This window comes from Homarus americanus, unplaced genomic scaffold (genome assembly GCF_018991925.1).
Source record: "Homarus americanus isolate GMGI-L3 unplaced genomic scaffold, GMGI_Hamer_2.0 scaffold56009, whole genome shotgun sequence".
Classification (NCBI taxonomy): Eukaryota; Metazoa; Arthropoda; class Malacostraca; order Decapoda; family Nephropidae; genus Homarus; species Homarus americanus.
Window position 1 is genome coordinate 2,616,494 of NW_024739542.1, and position 17,500 is coordinate 2,633,993.

Consider the following 17,500-nt stretch of genomic DNA (forward strand, 5'->3'; position numbering starts at 1 on the left):
CCTCCTCCTTCCCCTCCCCCTCCCTACCTCTCCTTTACCCCTCCTCCCTCCCTTCCTCTAAACTCCATGTCCTCCCCGTCTTCCCTTCCTCCTAGGTCCCCAACTCCTTCTTCCCTTCCTCCCCCCGTCTTCCCTTCCTCCTAGGTCCCCACACTAATGATGATGATGATGAATGCACTCCACCCAATCCGCCTAATCCACCCACCCATACGCAGCTTACTCCACCCCACTCCAACCAACCCACCCCACACACACTGTTGATCATGTCTACACATCATCCATTTCATCCACATCACATTCATTCGCTCATCGTCATACCACCCACAGCAATTAGCATCGTCCACCCAAACCATCACTACGCTACTTTTACACACACACACACACACACACTACTACTACTACTTTGCTGTCACTCGGAATCGAGTATGACGATCATCCAGGGATGATACAATGATATGAGTTATTAGGGATGTCACCTAGGGTGGTGAGTTTTGAGGTGACAAAAGAGGCCGATACGGGACCCGCAGGGTCGTCCACATTCGTTGCACATGTGGAGGGCTCCATCTACTGCGTGAGGAGCGGTAGCAGCGTCTTTCCGGCGTTGGGGCTTGTCTGCCTCAGTTTGCAGTCGGGCGAACTCGAAAGTATTGACACCTTCTCGTGTGGTGCTCCTCCAAGCGTTACGATGTCGAGTAATCTACTTCCAGGTGAGGGGGTTGATATGGCACTTTTTCAGGTTTGTCTTCAGACTATCCTTATACCTTTTCAATTGCCCGCCGGCGTTACGTTTATTATTCGTTATGTGACTGTAAAGTAACTGCTATGGCAGTCTATTGTCGTCCATGCGGGTAACACGGCCAGTCAAACGTAGTTGTTTATGGATAATGGTAACCTCGATGCTCCTACAGTTGGTGTCAGCAAGAATACTGGCATTTGTTCTCTTGTCTTCCCAGCGAACTCAGAGGATGAAACGTAGACTACGTTGGTGAAAGTTTTCAAGTGCCTTGTGGAGCCTCCTGTATATGACCCATGTCTCACTGCCATATAGCAGGGTGGGGAGGACCACTGCTCGATATACATGCAGTTTTATAGATAATTTCAGCTCCCTACAGCTGAAGACACGATTTCGGAGTCTGCCAAAGGCTTGAGATGCACATCTGATCCGATGCTGAATCTCTGCATCGATATCTGCGGTGGTGGACTGGTGTGGAGCCGAGATACCGAAAGTGAGCAACATTAGAGAGGGTAGTGCCGTTAAGCTGGATGGATGGTGGAGGTTTGTCTGAACCAGGGCAGGTTGAAAGAGAATCTGAGTCTCACCTACATTCACCTCAAGGCCGAAGTGTGCATACGCGTCTGAGTAGGTGTTTAGAATCTCCTGTAGGTCGTGTTTAGTGTTAGCAACAAGGGTGAGGTCGTCTGCATACTGAAGTTCAGTAATGGAAGCTGCCGACACCTTTGTTCTTGCCTGGAGTCGTCTTATGTTGAAAAGATCCTTCACCCGGTACTCGATGTTCACCCCGTTGGTTAAATTGGCACTGGCACGAGTAAGGAAGGCAGCCAAGAAGATGGAAAAGAGAGTTGGTGCCGGTACACACCCTTGTTTAACCCCTGTTTGGATCTGGAAGAACTATGACTGGGTGCGTTGAAAAAGACACTGCCGTTCATGCCATCGTGGAGTTGCCTCACAATAGCGATAAATTTTGGTGGGTAGCCAAAACGGCTGAGGGTGCACCAGAGGGCTTCCCTATTGACCGAGTCAAAGGGCTTCGTTAGGTAGATGAAAGCCATGTACAGGTCAAGATGCTGTTCTCTGCACTTTTGTTGTGTTTGGCGGGCAGCAAAGATCATGTCAGTGGTGCCACGTGATGGTCTAAAACCACATTAAGATTCTGGGAGGAAGTTTTCCGCCTCAGGAAGGAGTCTGTTTAGGAGGACTCGGGCGATTATCTTGCTAGCTATGGCGAGCAGCGAGATCCCACGGTAGTTGCCACAGTCTGACCGTTCTCCCTTGTTCTTATAAATATTGACAATAGAAGCGTCTTTGAAGGAGGAAAAATGAACGAAAGAAAAACATACAAGAGAAGACAAAGAATAAATACAGAAGTGGTATTGACAAAACATTACCTATTGATGCAGGTGATACGAGTGAGCCAACAGTGACCACTTCTCAAACATTACCCCCCAAAATTAATCCTACTTATGATACTGAAAATTTTAGACAGCTTGAATGGGCGAGTGTCAGGGCACGGAGGAGAGGTGGCGAGTGGGATGAGTGGGCTTAGGTGTGGGGTGAGCAAAGGTCCTGAGTGAGAAGAGTGAGACATTTAATGAGAAGGGTGGGGTCTTGAATGGAGTGAGTGGGGTATTAAATGGAGTGAGTGGAGTATTAAATGGAGTGAGTGGGGTCTTGAATGGAGTAAGTGGGGTCTTGAATGGAGTAAGTGGGGTCTTGAATGGAGTGAGTGGGATCTTGAATGGAGTGAGTGGGATCTTGGTTGGAGTGAATGGGATCTGGGTAGACAGAGTAAAATCCTTTCAACGGTTGAATGATTGAAAAGTTGAGTGAGGTGAATACTGGGTTGAGTGGGAAGAGAGGAATAATAACTGAGTGGGGGTGACTTGGGTAAAATGAGTGTATAGACTTTGAAGTAAATGGGATGGTGAGGTTGGTGAGTGGGATGCTGAATGTTAGTGAGTGGAGTCAATATGAGAAGGAGAGGTCTTGAGTGGGGTGAATGGGTAGAATGAGAATGAGAAGGAAACCAAGCGGGCCAGGATGAGATAGGCTTAAGTGAATAAGCTCCTGTTGATTCAAAACTCAAGTGATGTAACGGGAATGTCGACTAGCGTGATTGGCTGAGCGCTGACACTGGATTTAACTGGTGACATTGGGGATTAGGTGGGAGTGAGGATTAGGTGGGAGTGAGGATTAGGTGGGAGTGAGGATTAGGTGGGAGTGAGGATTAGGTGGCAGTGAGGATTAGATAGCAGTGAGGATTAGGTGGGAGTGAGGATTAGGTGGGAGTGAGGATTAGGTGGCAGTGAGGATTAGATAGCAGTGAGGATTAGGTGGGAGTGAGGATTAGGTGGGAGGTGAGGATTAGATAGCAGTGAGGATTAGGTGGGAGTGAGGATTAGGTGGGGTGAGGATTAGGTGGGAGTGAGGTTAGGTGGGGGATTAGGTGGCAGTGAGGATTAGATAGCAGTGAGGATTAGGTGGGAGTGAGGATTAGGTGGGAGTGAGGATTAGGTGGGAGGTGAGTATTTGGAGGGGTAGAGGGAAGGGATGGAGGGAGGCTCAGGTGAAGATTAGGTATCAGGGGGTATTAGAGGGTTGAATATAAGTAGAATGTATGAGGAACAGAGTATTAGATAGTTAGAAGGTTTTAGTGGAGACCATGTGATTAGAAAAACTTTATGGGAAATCATCATATGTGTGTGTGTGTGTGTGTGTGTGTGTGTGTGTGTGTGTGTGTGTGTGTGTGTGTGTGTGTGTCTGTGTGTGTGTGTGTGTGTGTGTGTGTGTGTGTTACTCTGGTATCTTAGACTCCTGTACTGGATTTCTGTTCCATTTACACGTCGCTTTAGTGAGGCCTTGGTACAGGAACACAGTCTTAGGGTGACTGTTTCCAACTTCCCAGCTTTTCATTTTACTTTTCGATTCTTGTCAGTTGTGTTTATTTTTTCTTTTGGTTATGACCGTCTGTTATTATTATTATTATTATTATTATTATTATTATTATTATTATTATTATTATTATTATTATTATTATTATTATTATTATTATTATTATTATTATTATTATTATTATTATTATTATTATTATTAGTAGTAGTAGTAGTAGTCGTAGTAGTAGTAGTAGTAGTAGTAGTAGTAGTAGTAGTAGTAGTAGTAGTAGTAGTAGTAGTAGTAGTAGTAGTATTGTTGTTGTTGTCTCGTGAGGTTTCATAGCCACATAAAAATAAAATCAGAATTAGAACATCAAAAACAAAATACATATAGACAAATAAATCGTTGCCTTGGTTGAGTGAGGCCCCTGGCATCCTACCCGGCGGCGCCTCCTTCATGAATGGCCATTGAGGACGTGGTGGCCAGGATAGAAGGCCATAATACCTACCTCGACTCTGGTGACCCTGGTGATGCCTAGGGTCAGTCTCTGGTGGCGGGGCCAAGAATTCGTGCAGGATCTCTCCAAGTGCAGGCGTCCTTTGTGGTACTTCAGCTGGGTCATTCTTACTGAGTTGACGAGCCTTCCTAAGTAGTACATGGAGGAGGAGCTGACGGGGATGGTACCGAAGCCTCACTAACCATACCTTTTATGTATTTATTTTCATATATTTTTTGTTAGAATATAATAAATAAACTTTTCTCGCTGGGGATATGACATTAAATGATAAAGTTTGGTACATCCCGGGGAAACGAACGAACATTTGCCCATGAAAAGAAACTAGATGTTTGAAATGGCTGACCTAAGGTGATCTAACCTCAGGGTAGTGTCCGGAAAAGGTCAACTGACATATTGAACTGGATCAGTGGTGAAGGCGGGGAAATACAGAAAGGGAAGGAGAGAAAAGGTTAAAGATGAAGGAAAGAAGATAGAAGAGAAACATGGGAAGGAGGAGCGAGGAAGGAGAAGGGAGGAAGGATGAAGATAACATTATTAAGGAAGAGGTAGGTAGTTAGAGGAAGACTGAGCATATAAATATACTTTAGATTAGATAACAGGATCATAAACTCCAGAACAGACATGCAATAAATAACATGAATCCCGGTATCTTCCTTTATTATAATTATTGTTATTATTATTATTGTTATTATTGTTATTATTATTATTATTATTATTATTATTATTATTGTTATTATTATTGTTATTATTATTATTATTATTATTATTATTATTATTATTATTATTATTATTATTATTATTATTATTATTATTATTGTTACTACTACTACTACTACTACTACTACTACTACTACTACTACTACTACTACTACTATTATTGTTATTAGTCATTCGTGTACTATTCCCATTTCATATATATTCACTGTTAATTACACTATTCAGCATAAAGGTGATGAGAATCCTCTACCTGAAAGATTCTCGCGTTACTGATTGTTAAAGGAGAGAAGTTAACTCACCGTGTAGTAGTACAGTATCTGAGCTAATTACTACATTTAGGTCATTATCTGTAAGGCGGGGCTCCAGTGAGTAAATTAGATAATATATTCAACGATTAACTTAAACATTTAATTGAAATTTGACTTATAGAGCTCCGGGGAATCCCAAACCTTGTCTAAAATTGCCTCAAATGTCTAGTAGATACACTTAAGGGATTTAACTCATTAGCCATATTGGATGTTTCCCTTCTACCTGTGGATTAAAAGATGTTTTTAAATACGGTAAAGTCCTCGTGTAGTTTAAAAGCCATTTTGCTTGGCATCTTTGAGCCGAAGATTAAACTCAGGTTGTCAGAAAACGAGATATTTGCGATCCAGAGCTTGACAGTTATTTTTATTTCCGGAGATGTGTGTGTGTGTGTGTGTGTGTGTGTGTGTATGTGTGTGTGTGTGTGTGTGTGTGTGTGTGTGTGTGTGTGTGTGTGTGTGTGTGTGTGTGTGTGTGTGTGTCATGGTAACATCAATAATAACACGAATCACATTAACCTACGTCATCACCACCAACAACAACAACAATCATAACTATTACCATAACTAACTACCGCCCATGTTTACCTGAGAACTGATATATTGCCTATTAACAGCGATGGTATAGGAGTCACCGTCTACCTTCAACATCTACGGTAACTCAACATAATCACCAAATAATCACGATAATGCTCTGCCATAACCTGACACACACACACACACACACACACACACACACACACACACACACACACACTCTCAATCACACTAATGGGTAATAGTAACCAAACACGAGAGAAGACTATAGTATGGTAAAACAGACACGCTAACCCAAACCCTCTAAATTAGAAGGTTTTACTGTATATGTGTTATGGTGTTAGCAAGACCCATACCAATGAAGGGAAAATTATATGACTATAGGCTTTCCGTGGTGTTGTGTCAATCATCGTTTTTAAATAAAGTTATCAACAAATATAAACAACTAACTGATAGCAGACCGTCCAGGTACGTAGATAGTATAGAGCAGGACAATACCCTTCTATCCGAGAGAGCAGGAAGCAATAACACGAGCGAGAAAGAGGTGAAGGAGGTAAGGTCTTCGGGTACAAACAAACAATAACAGATCATTCTATGAGAGCGGCTGTCAGCTTAGGGTCCTCCACGCATGAATATTTGACCATGAGTCTGGCGGCGGTGCGTACGCGTGACTCTCCCCATGAAGCGCGGTAATATAGCATCAACATCTCACGAGAGAAACCTTCCATGCTCTAAGTGGGGGAGGACTGAGGTTATGAATGCCTCAGGGAACACTGGGGAGGAGGCGGGGGAGGGGGGGGCAACAAGAACCTCCTCACTAGAGCTTGGTAATGGAAACAAATATTTGCCAAGCAGCAGCAGCCGCCCGTAGAGTGTGTATGTATGTATGTCTTTGTGCAGTGAATTAGGTCATATATCTGAAAGCCCTTACCTGGCAGAGCAGCAGCAGCAGCAGCAGCAGGTATGATGAATAGTAGTCTACGTACTGTTAGTCGAGAGGCAAAACATACTCTTGCTGGTTACGTAAACACACTCCTGAATATCGCTAAGTTATAAATAAGTTCTGGATACCAAAGTTAGTGAGGTGCAAAGGAACATGTACGTAGCAGTTAGGTGAGGTAAAGAGATGTACGTAGTAGCGGGTGAGGCTGGCGAACATGTACGTAGCAAAGTAGTGAGGTGGAAGAGATGTACGTAGCAGTTAGTGAGGTAAAGAGATGTACGTAGCAGTTAGTGAGGTAAAGGAACATGTACGTAGCAGTTAGTGAGGTAAAGAGATGTACGTAGCAGTTAGTGAGGTAAAGGAACATGTACGTAGCAGTTAGTGAGGTAAAGAGGCTCTGTAATCAACATTCTTAATGGAAAAAAAAATATTATATATATTTTTTTTTACTGGGATTAGCCCACCCGGGCTACAAAAAGTACGAGAGTTTATAACAGTTAAAGGGATAATTGTATACGAATCACACCGCCTCACACGTCTACAGCCAAACGAGTTATTCTGACGTTTACAAGCACTGAAGCCTCCAGGGGTATCGAGAAGCTGTACTAGACAAACGAGACTTAAAACTCTCCTGGCATTATGAGGCTCACAGTCCCTTCGAGTTGTGAAAGTCCTTTAATCCTACGGCTCCCACAAGTCTTTACGAGGCCTCCCCCCTCCCCTCCCCCAACCACCGTCTTACCAGTCCCCCTCTCTCTCTCTCTCTCACACATACACATAACAAATTCGGCCAAGACGTTCGTTCGCCCTCCCGATGGAAGTTATCTAATTGCTAGAAAGGAGGAAGATTAAGACTTTTTCTGCTACTCTCTCTCTCTCTCACTGCTGATGAGTCCCATGGTTTAGATTAATTTTCCATCCGTATAACTTACTCTATGATTATAAGTTTGTGAGGAGTCCTACCTAGGTGGAAGGTACTGTAGGTGGTGGCGTGGTGGTCGTGTTTCAGTAATTCTATGTTGTTTTATGTCCGTCGTAGTGTGTGTAATGTGCTGAGTGTGTTTAGATTAACAAGTGATTTTGATGTTGTTTACTTGAAGATGGAACACTAACACTAACACTAACACTAATACTAACACTAACACTAACACTAATACTAACACTAACACTAACACTAAGACTAACACTAACACTAACACTAACACTAAGACTAAGACTAACACTAACACTAACACTAACACTAACACTAACACTAACACTAACACTAACACTAACACAAACACCCTTATTTATGAACTGCATTAGGAAGGAGCCTCGGGAGAGCTCTTGAGTCAGTCATATACACACATCAACATTACCGGCTATTAAATGTTCTCTCACCATTAGTATTTTCTTTAACTATGTCTGAAGAACTCTATAACTCGCCTGCACTACACAATGAATTTCGCTATAAGTTACTGAAATGTGTCTCGTTAAGAACTTTGATATAAGAAAAAAAAAAAGGTTTTCATTTGATTCTGTCAGACATAACCCCGAGGCATGTCAGGTCGCTGCTCCTCTGTACAACATTTTTTTTTGTGTGAATGATGATGATCTGTGTTTTATTTATTTATTTATTTATTACAGCTTTAGTGTTTGACTCTTGTACATCAACTGTCATGCAAGTATTCATTTAACTGTATCATCGTCGTCACTAATTGTCTTTGTCAACTGCTCAGGTTATTGTTACACCTGTATCGATCCCACAGTCTGGACAACCAAACTTTAATTACCACTACCACCCAGCCACTGTTTCTGGTTAATTAAAAAAAAAAAAAAAAACACTTACATTTTTTTCTTGGTGATAAATTGTCCAATATAATTCAAAGTAATTTTCTTCGCTGTTTAGAAATGACAGAACTCTTATGGTAACTTGACAAATAACTCTACTTCGAAATGTTATGTACAACAGCTGCCGCGGATACGTGTGAGGGTGTCCACGCTCTGGGTTTCATTCCTACGTGTTTTCTCTCTTGTAAACAAAGCAAAGTTAATCGTTTGTAGAAAATCCCCGACTTAGCCTCTCAAAGCTCTACAGAGATGTGCACAAAAATGTCAAACGCAGACATTTTTTTTTTTTCAGTTTTGCTTTTGTTATTCTCTCTGTGTACAGCATGTGTGTTTGTTGGTCAATATCTCCAGCGTTGTGTTTTACCAAGTTATAGTTACGTTACAAACAGTTATATTAAGAAATACTGAGCTAGGATAGTGTTCTCTTACCTGTTAACTCAATAATAAGCAAAACAATGATGTGATAATTATTCCTGTACTTCATTATAAGAAAAAATCGAGAGAAAGAAACTATATGCACTCCGCAATTTTATGAGAATCGATTCGTTAATCTTAATTTATTGTTTCAACTGACTGATAAAAAAGATTCCTTGGTCACATATGTCATAGGGAGCTTCCGTAGGTATACAATACAGTAGATATATCACCATCACTTCCAGGTGGGCAAGTTAGGATATTTTACATTAATAGCAAATTAGATGCATCTTGTTTCATTACTTTCTTTCTTGTGTTACTGAAACGTCATCAATGTAGACTTGTACACAAATATTTAACGAAAGCGAAGGAATGTCAGGAGGCAGTTTTCATAGGTAGTGGTGTCAGGGAGATTACGAAGATGTGTGGAAGGTCACCGTAGTGTTAGTGAGGTCATTGTGGTGTCAGGGAGATCAATGTGGTGTCAGGGTGTCAGCGGGAGGATAAGGAATGTCAGCATTTCTGGAACTCTTCACCCAATATCTTTAGACGGGTATTGTGAAGGTAAACAATGGACCCAGCGTGAGGTGTGTTTGGATGACGGTCAGTCTAGGTTGGTAGTCACAACACACTGAGAATCGTGTGTTTATCACCTCACCAAGCTTATATTTTACGCCGCTGTAACAGACATACCATTTATTCCTCTCTATCTGTGTCTATGTATGTGTTTATCCAAATGCACGCGGACCTCAATATACAGACAATACCTCACAATATAGTCAGGAATCGAGCCATGATCCTCCACGTAGTAACAGGGAGCAGTCACTACATAACCAACATTAGTTGTCGTCCGTCTCTTGTATAATGGTTGTCGACGTCTTAAATGAAGTAGAGCAAATTCTACCATATACAGAATAATTTCCATTAAGTTGTAGCAATGAAAAAGTAATGTTATCCTTATTTGACAAAAACTACTGTTGGTTTTTAACGCTTAATCGGCGATTATCCCTATTTAGCATAAAACACACACACACACACACACGCACACACACACACGTGTAGCTAAACTGATTACTTAAACACTTGAAGTACTGCTCTCATATCTGGGGTGGCTCTTTAACTGTTAGATTGGGTGGAATCAAAGGCATTTTGTCTTATCAACTCTCCTCCTTTAGTTGATAATCTATCTTACCTTTTTCTTCGCAGCAATGTTGCTTCACTCTCTCTCTTTCACAGGTACTTTAACGGGCAATGTTCGGTGAATTTGGCATCCTGTGTACCGCCGGCAAGGCCGTGGGCTCGTAACACTCGTCTTGCCCACGGTGCCCATTGTTTTTGTGTGGATGTCGGTCACACTAGTATAACCCGTTATAGTACATCCTTCTTTCCTCACACAGCCAAACTGTGGAATGCTCTGCCTTCTTCTGTGTTTCCATACTCTTACAATCTGTCTCACTTCAAAAAGATGGTTTTCCGGCATCTTCGTGGTGTAGATTAATATACTGTAGTCTTTTACTTATCTATTTTTAATTTATTTTTACTCTTTATTTTTTCGCCCCCAGGCCTCGTTGTGGGCCGATGACCTGTGCCAGGGTGGGCTATTCCCCGTAAATCTTCGTATACCTAAGTTTGTTTTGAATGTTGAGACAACGTAATTTACTATTTCAAAGACAAGTTGTTGAAGTTTGAAGATCGTTATTATCGCGACATTTAGAGTACAACTTTGTTAACCGGAAATTAGTTACAGCAAAAAGTGACACACATCTTACTCAACTTACAGACACTCGGTAACTCACAGCCTTTACCTCCCATAACCAACACTCACTTTTATGTACAAGGAAATTTTCTTTCCTCACAACTACATTTCTCCCCCAATACATTTTGCTCACTCCAAATCACATTCTCAATAGATTATACCAACTGAAATTCAACTGCTAAACGACTAGGTTTCTTTCTTATACACTGGGATGGGGTCAACTAAACATACAGTAACCCTCGCCACGGCTATAAGTTAACTTGTTGATTTTTCTAACTTTCTTTACCTGTCATTAGTCCACCAGGTAACTCAGCGTTCATGTCTGTTGGGGATAGTGGGAATACAGTACAAGGTAGACTTAAGATTTTCTTGGTACACAAGGAAGCAGAGTGGCGTTACTACACTCGATCACTTCTAATTTTATTTTCCATAAAGTTAGATACTCATTTTTACTTTAGAACTGGACAGGTGTCTAGGCTGCCATGCTTACGATATGACCCGTTGTTCATACTCAGCCGCGGCACCTTTATATATGTGTAATTGTTTATATATCACTCGCCAATGGAAAGTAACAATCACTCTCTGCACTTCAATGCATTTCAATTTTCATAGCGAGATTTTTATTTATAAGAATTGCTATTAGTTGTTACACGTCCACACGACTTATCAGAAGAAATGAAAAATGTTGGCCTGATGTAGAGTGAAAATATGTAATACCAGGAGCAGCAGCCAAGGTCAGAGTCGGTGAAGAAAGAAGGATTGTTTGGGCTCAGGGAATGGGGTTGTTTGGGAAGAGATTTACGAGTTGAAAAGAGTTACAAATACTTTCTGCTTTCGTCACTCTCCACAAAACAATAAAAAGCTCACAGGAAATGGGGTAAAGGAAACCCACCATTGTTGTTTACTTCTTGTGATAATAGTTTACCACTTTACACATACGGGGATGTCTATGTCTGTGTACACTCTTCTTCTTTATTATTGATTTCTCCAATTGTTTTTCTCTCAGTAGATACATCTTTGTCTCTCTCACCCCCACAGATCCGCCAGGGCAGCCAACCATTCACGGCTACAACACTGGTGAGATCTTATTGGCAGGGGAGCGACGTAACCTCTCGTGTAGCGTGTCTGGAGGTAACCCACGTCCTTGGGTTCTCTGGTATCGCGAGGGGCGCCTTCTAGACGACACAACGGCCCTCGATACTGCAGGAGTTCACAACGCCTTCGAGGTAGTGGTGACGGCGGAGGAGGACGGCGCCGTGTATGAGTGTAGTGTCACCAACGACTTGCTCAAGAATCCCCTCACGTCCAACGTCACCCTCACCGTCTACTGTAAGTGTGAAGGAGTGAGTTGTAGTGATATACTGAGGGGTCAAGGTGTATTGCTGTCTGACACTGTATACACACTGTTGACTTGAGGTGTATTTTTTTATTATCATAGTATAAAACAATATAGACATGAGGTATACTGCTGATACACTATATACGTACACCAAAGAATTAAGGTATAATGGTGACTAACACAAAGAGAATAATTATTAAAAATCTTATAGAACTAATCTGTAGTGATTTATAAAGCTTGACATATATTAGAAGCAATACTGTCATGCCAAGATCTAAATATTCCGAAATAATTCTCATAAATATGGTCATAAAATTCATCGTCATTTTACTCTCAGTTGTTACTTTAACTTGACCCGGAATCCATTACCAAAACTGACTTGTGTGACTCTGAAACTCGTAGCTGGATTTTTCTCTTTTAAAGTTCCGCTTCTAAAATGATTTGGCAAGACAGAAATTCATATCAATTCAGCACCAATAAGGCTTAAATATTTGATACTGGCAATTCAATTTCCTTCAATAACCACAAAAGTATATAACTGTTTAATGGCCATAAGTACCTTGGCTCTTGAGTCTCATAAGTATCAGTATAAACCTTTAGAAGAAGTAAATACTTATATACTCTATAAATGATGTTTCATAATTCCAGCTGGAAATAATAAACTAAAACTCTGTGATCTAATACTCTAGAGGCTTTCCCACGCCCCCTAACCAATACATTCAATAATTTTCAAAATATAAATATTTTTTTTCCGGGTAGTTTATTCATATCTAAAATATTTCAATATAGGTCAGGTTTCTATTTGAATTCGCCCGAAAAAAGGTGAATTCCGCACACACATTAACTATTACTAAAACAGTTAACCTTATAAAACTTGTCGCATTTTTAAACTGATGATAGATTGATGCAAAATGTTTACTTTCATCCGAATTTTATAGCGATACGTAATAGTGAGCGATGAATGCTTCACGTGTACTACTTGTTCACTTAAGGGTTGTCCACACTTACTACAAAGTCAGACAAATTCTTCTGAGGCTCTCTGCCTTGTCTAGTCATAGATGTTTCTGCTTAATGAGAGCAATATGTTTTTAATGGGATAACTTCACCTGTCAATATATATATATATATATATATATATATATATATATATATATATATATATATATATATATATATATATATATATATATATATATATATATATATATATATATATATATATAAATATATATATATCACCATCTCCCTCAGAATGTATATCACTATAAGCATTATATAATAAGGCAGCTTGGCTTAGATGCATTAGCAGTATAAAGTAATGGCTCTTAGCTCAAAGTTTGCCCAGAGAATATTTTTGGGGAAATCTTGGACGAGTCTCTCACCAAAAATAGCCAATATGCTAATCTCTCCTCTCGTGAAAACTCCCGACTCTTCCCTGCCTCGTCCACGTAATGAACTTACTTGCCAATCTCAGAGCCCAAAGGTGCCAGGTCCTTCACTTCTCCCGAGTCCATTTGCGAACCTGTGCTTTTGTTCACCAGAATGTCCCGTATGCATAATCTCAAATGGTTTTCCCCCCGACAAAACTTTACAATGCGGCTTAGTTGGTGAACCATGATGCTTTTTTTTTTACCGATAATTGGGTAATGGATTGTGTGCAGCAGCCTGGACGAGAAGGAATCAAGCAAAACAAGTGGAAGTATGTAGGAAATTAGCGACCCGTGTTGGGGTACATTTTAATTTTTCTGGCGCGTGTCTCATATATTCTGATTATATTACCATCTTTTTTGTTTTCTTATTCGAAACTCATGTGAACTTCAACATAAATAGTCACATAAAACATAAATTAACAAAGAGAGACAGTGACATCACCCGAGGTACTGCACGTAGAGTTAGAGTAGAGTCACACCTGGTAAGTAAAGTAAGTATTGTACGTAGAGTTAGAGAGTAGAGTCACACACCTGGTAAAATCTAAATACTGTACGTAGAGTTAGAGAGTAGAATCACACACCTGGTAAGTAAAGTCTAAGAGAAATAATGTGTATTTAACTCTCAAAAAGAAAACTCTTCAATATGTTTATCATAATTCTTAACTCGCTTCAATACCGTAGTTATTGAAGTGCAGTAATGCATTGTAACGGGAACGACTTCCAAAATACTCTCAGAAACAGTGCAACATACATACATACATACATACATACATACATACATACATACATACATACATACATACATACATACATACTTTCATACACACACATACACACACACACACACACACAGGACGTCAACTCCAGCTGCCTGATACGTTCGAGTTCAACACAGGTACACGGCCCGGGTCTTAGTGCTCATGCTTTATTTGACCTGTTTACGATGTTGAGGAAAGAGAATTGTGAGATATTTACACCAGCCATCAAATGTATCTAAGGTGATGCAAGGATTCACAATCTGGTCCCTGTAATGTAACGAAGCTTAACACGGCGAGGTTAAGTGTTCGGTTCATAATATATTACTTATTCATGGTGTTTTGCATCTCTTTAAGCACAGTGGGTTCCTACGTTCGCTTGAGAACTGCTACTTGAATTAGATTAATATTCCAATTAGACCGAGGATTTTATTTTTATTTTTTTGAGAATGTTAACTAGAAATATAATACAGCAATTAAAAACATTTTACGTCAGTCTCAAAATGGCTTGGTATCGTCTGTTAACAAGTGGGGAATATCTGTGACAGGGGCAAGGCACGTCTCCCACAGTCTACATTGATTCATTTCTATAAAACTTGGACATTACTAAGTGTCGTTCGACTTATCACCGACAGCCGCTCTGCTTGTGTATCTTGGGGGAAGTGTTAAGTGGAGGGAGTTGGGTCGGCCGGGATACACATAATAAAATAGATTGAAAATGGTTATAAAATGCGTTTGTGCAAAATATATCAAAACTTTCCATTAACCACAACTGGAAAAAAATAAAAAAAATCCAGGATTCCCTTTATAGGTCTGTTTAAGTAAAAAATAATGAGTTTATCTAAGTTACTCTCTATAATACCAAGTAAACTAAAAAGTGTAAAGACAAATAGAATTATTGTTTAGGCACAAATACACATTACATTTTAGGCACTTCATGGGGTGATTATTTCTTACAGCCTGGTAGTCACATCTGGCGACCACCGGGTATAGGGCAGAGTGGAAAGTTATCTTCTCTCACACAAATTGCTGTTATTGGTGCAGCTAGACCTTTCCTTTCTTTGCAAAAATCTGCATCTCAACATCAGAGCCAGAGTTTGGTCTACCCCGTGTCCAAGATAACACTCACAGCAGTAACGACTGTCTCTATGGAGTAAAACATCACATTATTTAATTTCTATACAGCAATAAGGGGGGATATTTGTGTTATTTAGAAGATAATTAACATTGTAATTAATTTCGTTCGACCAGGACTAATTAATCGCTTGGGAGGTATTATGAGATCACTATTTCAGCGTATAATAATCGAAGTGTAGGATATTACCTATTGATTATATGATGGCATGACCACTTAAATGTATGGTGATGTAGTCACTTAAATGTATGATGTAGTCACTTGAATAATATGGTAATTTAGTCACTTACGTGTATAATGACATTCATTTTAATATATGACAACATAGCCACTTAGATATATGATATATAATGTAATGATGAGATAGCCACATAAATGTATGTACATATAACTAGCAATAATAATGACAGGAGTAATATTAATAGCAATGATTTTATAAATTAATCATTTAGAAAATTTAAAAAGTAAAATTTTAAATCAAATGTATTTCCAAAGGGTTTAATGCGTTAATTTAATTGTGATAATACAGTGAAAAATAAAATAAAACGTTTTATCTTTTTGGTTTTAAGGCTAATTCGTGGGGTTAAGTCAAGGTAACTAACTGTGTGTGTGTGTGGGGGGGGGGGTGCTAAGAGCATATATATGATAGATTAAGGTTAGGTTAGTTAAATCAATGAACATGGCGGTCGAGTGTATACAGTACTCGCTTTCTGGTCCTTGGGTCGAGGATAGGATAAACAGGTTATAATTAGCGGCATTTATTGATACAGTCAAGTATGGGAGACACATCACAGGTAGTCATGTTCCATTTAATATACCATCACTCTGACACCAGGAACTGTACAGGTGAACAGTCTGCCCCCCCTCACTCTATCACGTGGTGTATGAAGGTATTAGATGTTTTTTATGTAATCATATTGCACGTTTGTTTTCTTTTCACTTCGGTCAAAGGGGATCATTGCATATCACATAATACAACACCTGAATCAAATCACCTATGATATTTCCGTCACAGAATATTAATTTCCACTGGGAGTGTAATTCTCTGGGTATATATGGATGGGGCCTTGTTTTTATCCATCGTTATTCATCATCATCATCATCATCATCATCAATCAATCAATCAATCAGTCATCCTCATCATCATCATCATCATCATCAATGGGGGTGTTGTGTTTACATAAGTGACGTCACATTTCGTATTTATATTCAGCACGGGAGGAAGTACTGTAACGCTGACCGACCTGAAGCTAACGTGTCGGATAGCTCACACAATCATGGTATTCTGATTCCAGATAGTATCATTTCCTTGATTAATTACCGTACAAACTTTACAAAAATGCATTACAAACACAAACTATAATATCTTTCACAAAATATTCATAACAACATGATAAGGTTTTTGTTAATTACAACATTATCAACCAGGACAATGTTACGAATGATAAATATAAATATGTCTTTGGTATAGTATAAATTATTCAATCATTTGAGTGGTGAATACACTTCAAAACATAGCTGTAATCAGTCATCACACCGCTCACCATTATTCATTGTTCTCTTACAGTCTTCAGTCAGATATTAATTAACCCAGATCTTGATTATTACTCCTTTATAATACTCACACTTAGGACAGACTGTGGCTTAACATTGTGATCACCATTATGTTAATAACCTCAGCCATTATAGTTTCCCCCCTCCCCCCCAATAGAGAATGGCGTCTGGTCTTAAAAACATCTACGGGGATACAATTATAAATAAGTAACCCCCAAAAATTACCCAACACCCTAAAAACATGTTATATACTATGGTGAAATTTTTTGTATGATTTTATTCGTACACCAGCAACAGTTATCTTCAGTTGTCATTATATACGTAGGCCTATACAGTTCATATTAACCGTATCTGTGAAGAACTTAAATTTTATATTTATTGATTGAAGTAATTTCACGGGAACCACTGAAAATTAGGTAATGCTTTATATAAAAAAAAATATGACTAGAATTAAATACACAATGGAAAGTTTTATAGAACACGAATGTGAGTGGGTGTTCACTTAGCTCTACTTCATTGAATTCTTTGAAGGGATTTTCATTTTTAAGTTTATTCTAGTGAGTGAACTGTATACTTGGAGGAGGAACGAGGAAAAATGACTTTCAAAATCCTTAACAGAAGCAGAAAGCAAGAATTAACCTAACCAAACCAAACC

General features: G+C 39.5%; 1 protein-coding gene across 1 annotated transcript in view; it reads left to right on the plus strand.

Annotated features, from left to right (window-relative positions):
* LOC121874860 (nephrin-like) overlaps window positions 1-17,500 on the plus strand; it is a 148,148-nt gene that overhangs the window by 55,355 nt on the left and 75,293 nt on the right. Inside the window, exon 5 of the mRNA XM_042379150.1 lies at window positions 11,671-11,961. Coding sequence (XP_042235084.1) covers window positions 11,671-11,961 — 291 coding nt within the window. The remainder of the gene's footprint in view (window positions 1-11,670; window positions 11,962-17,500) is intronic.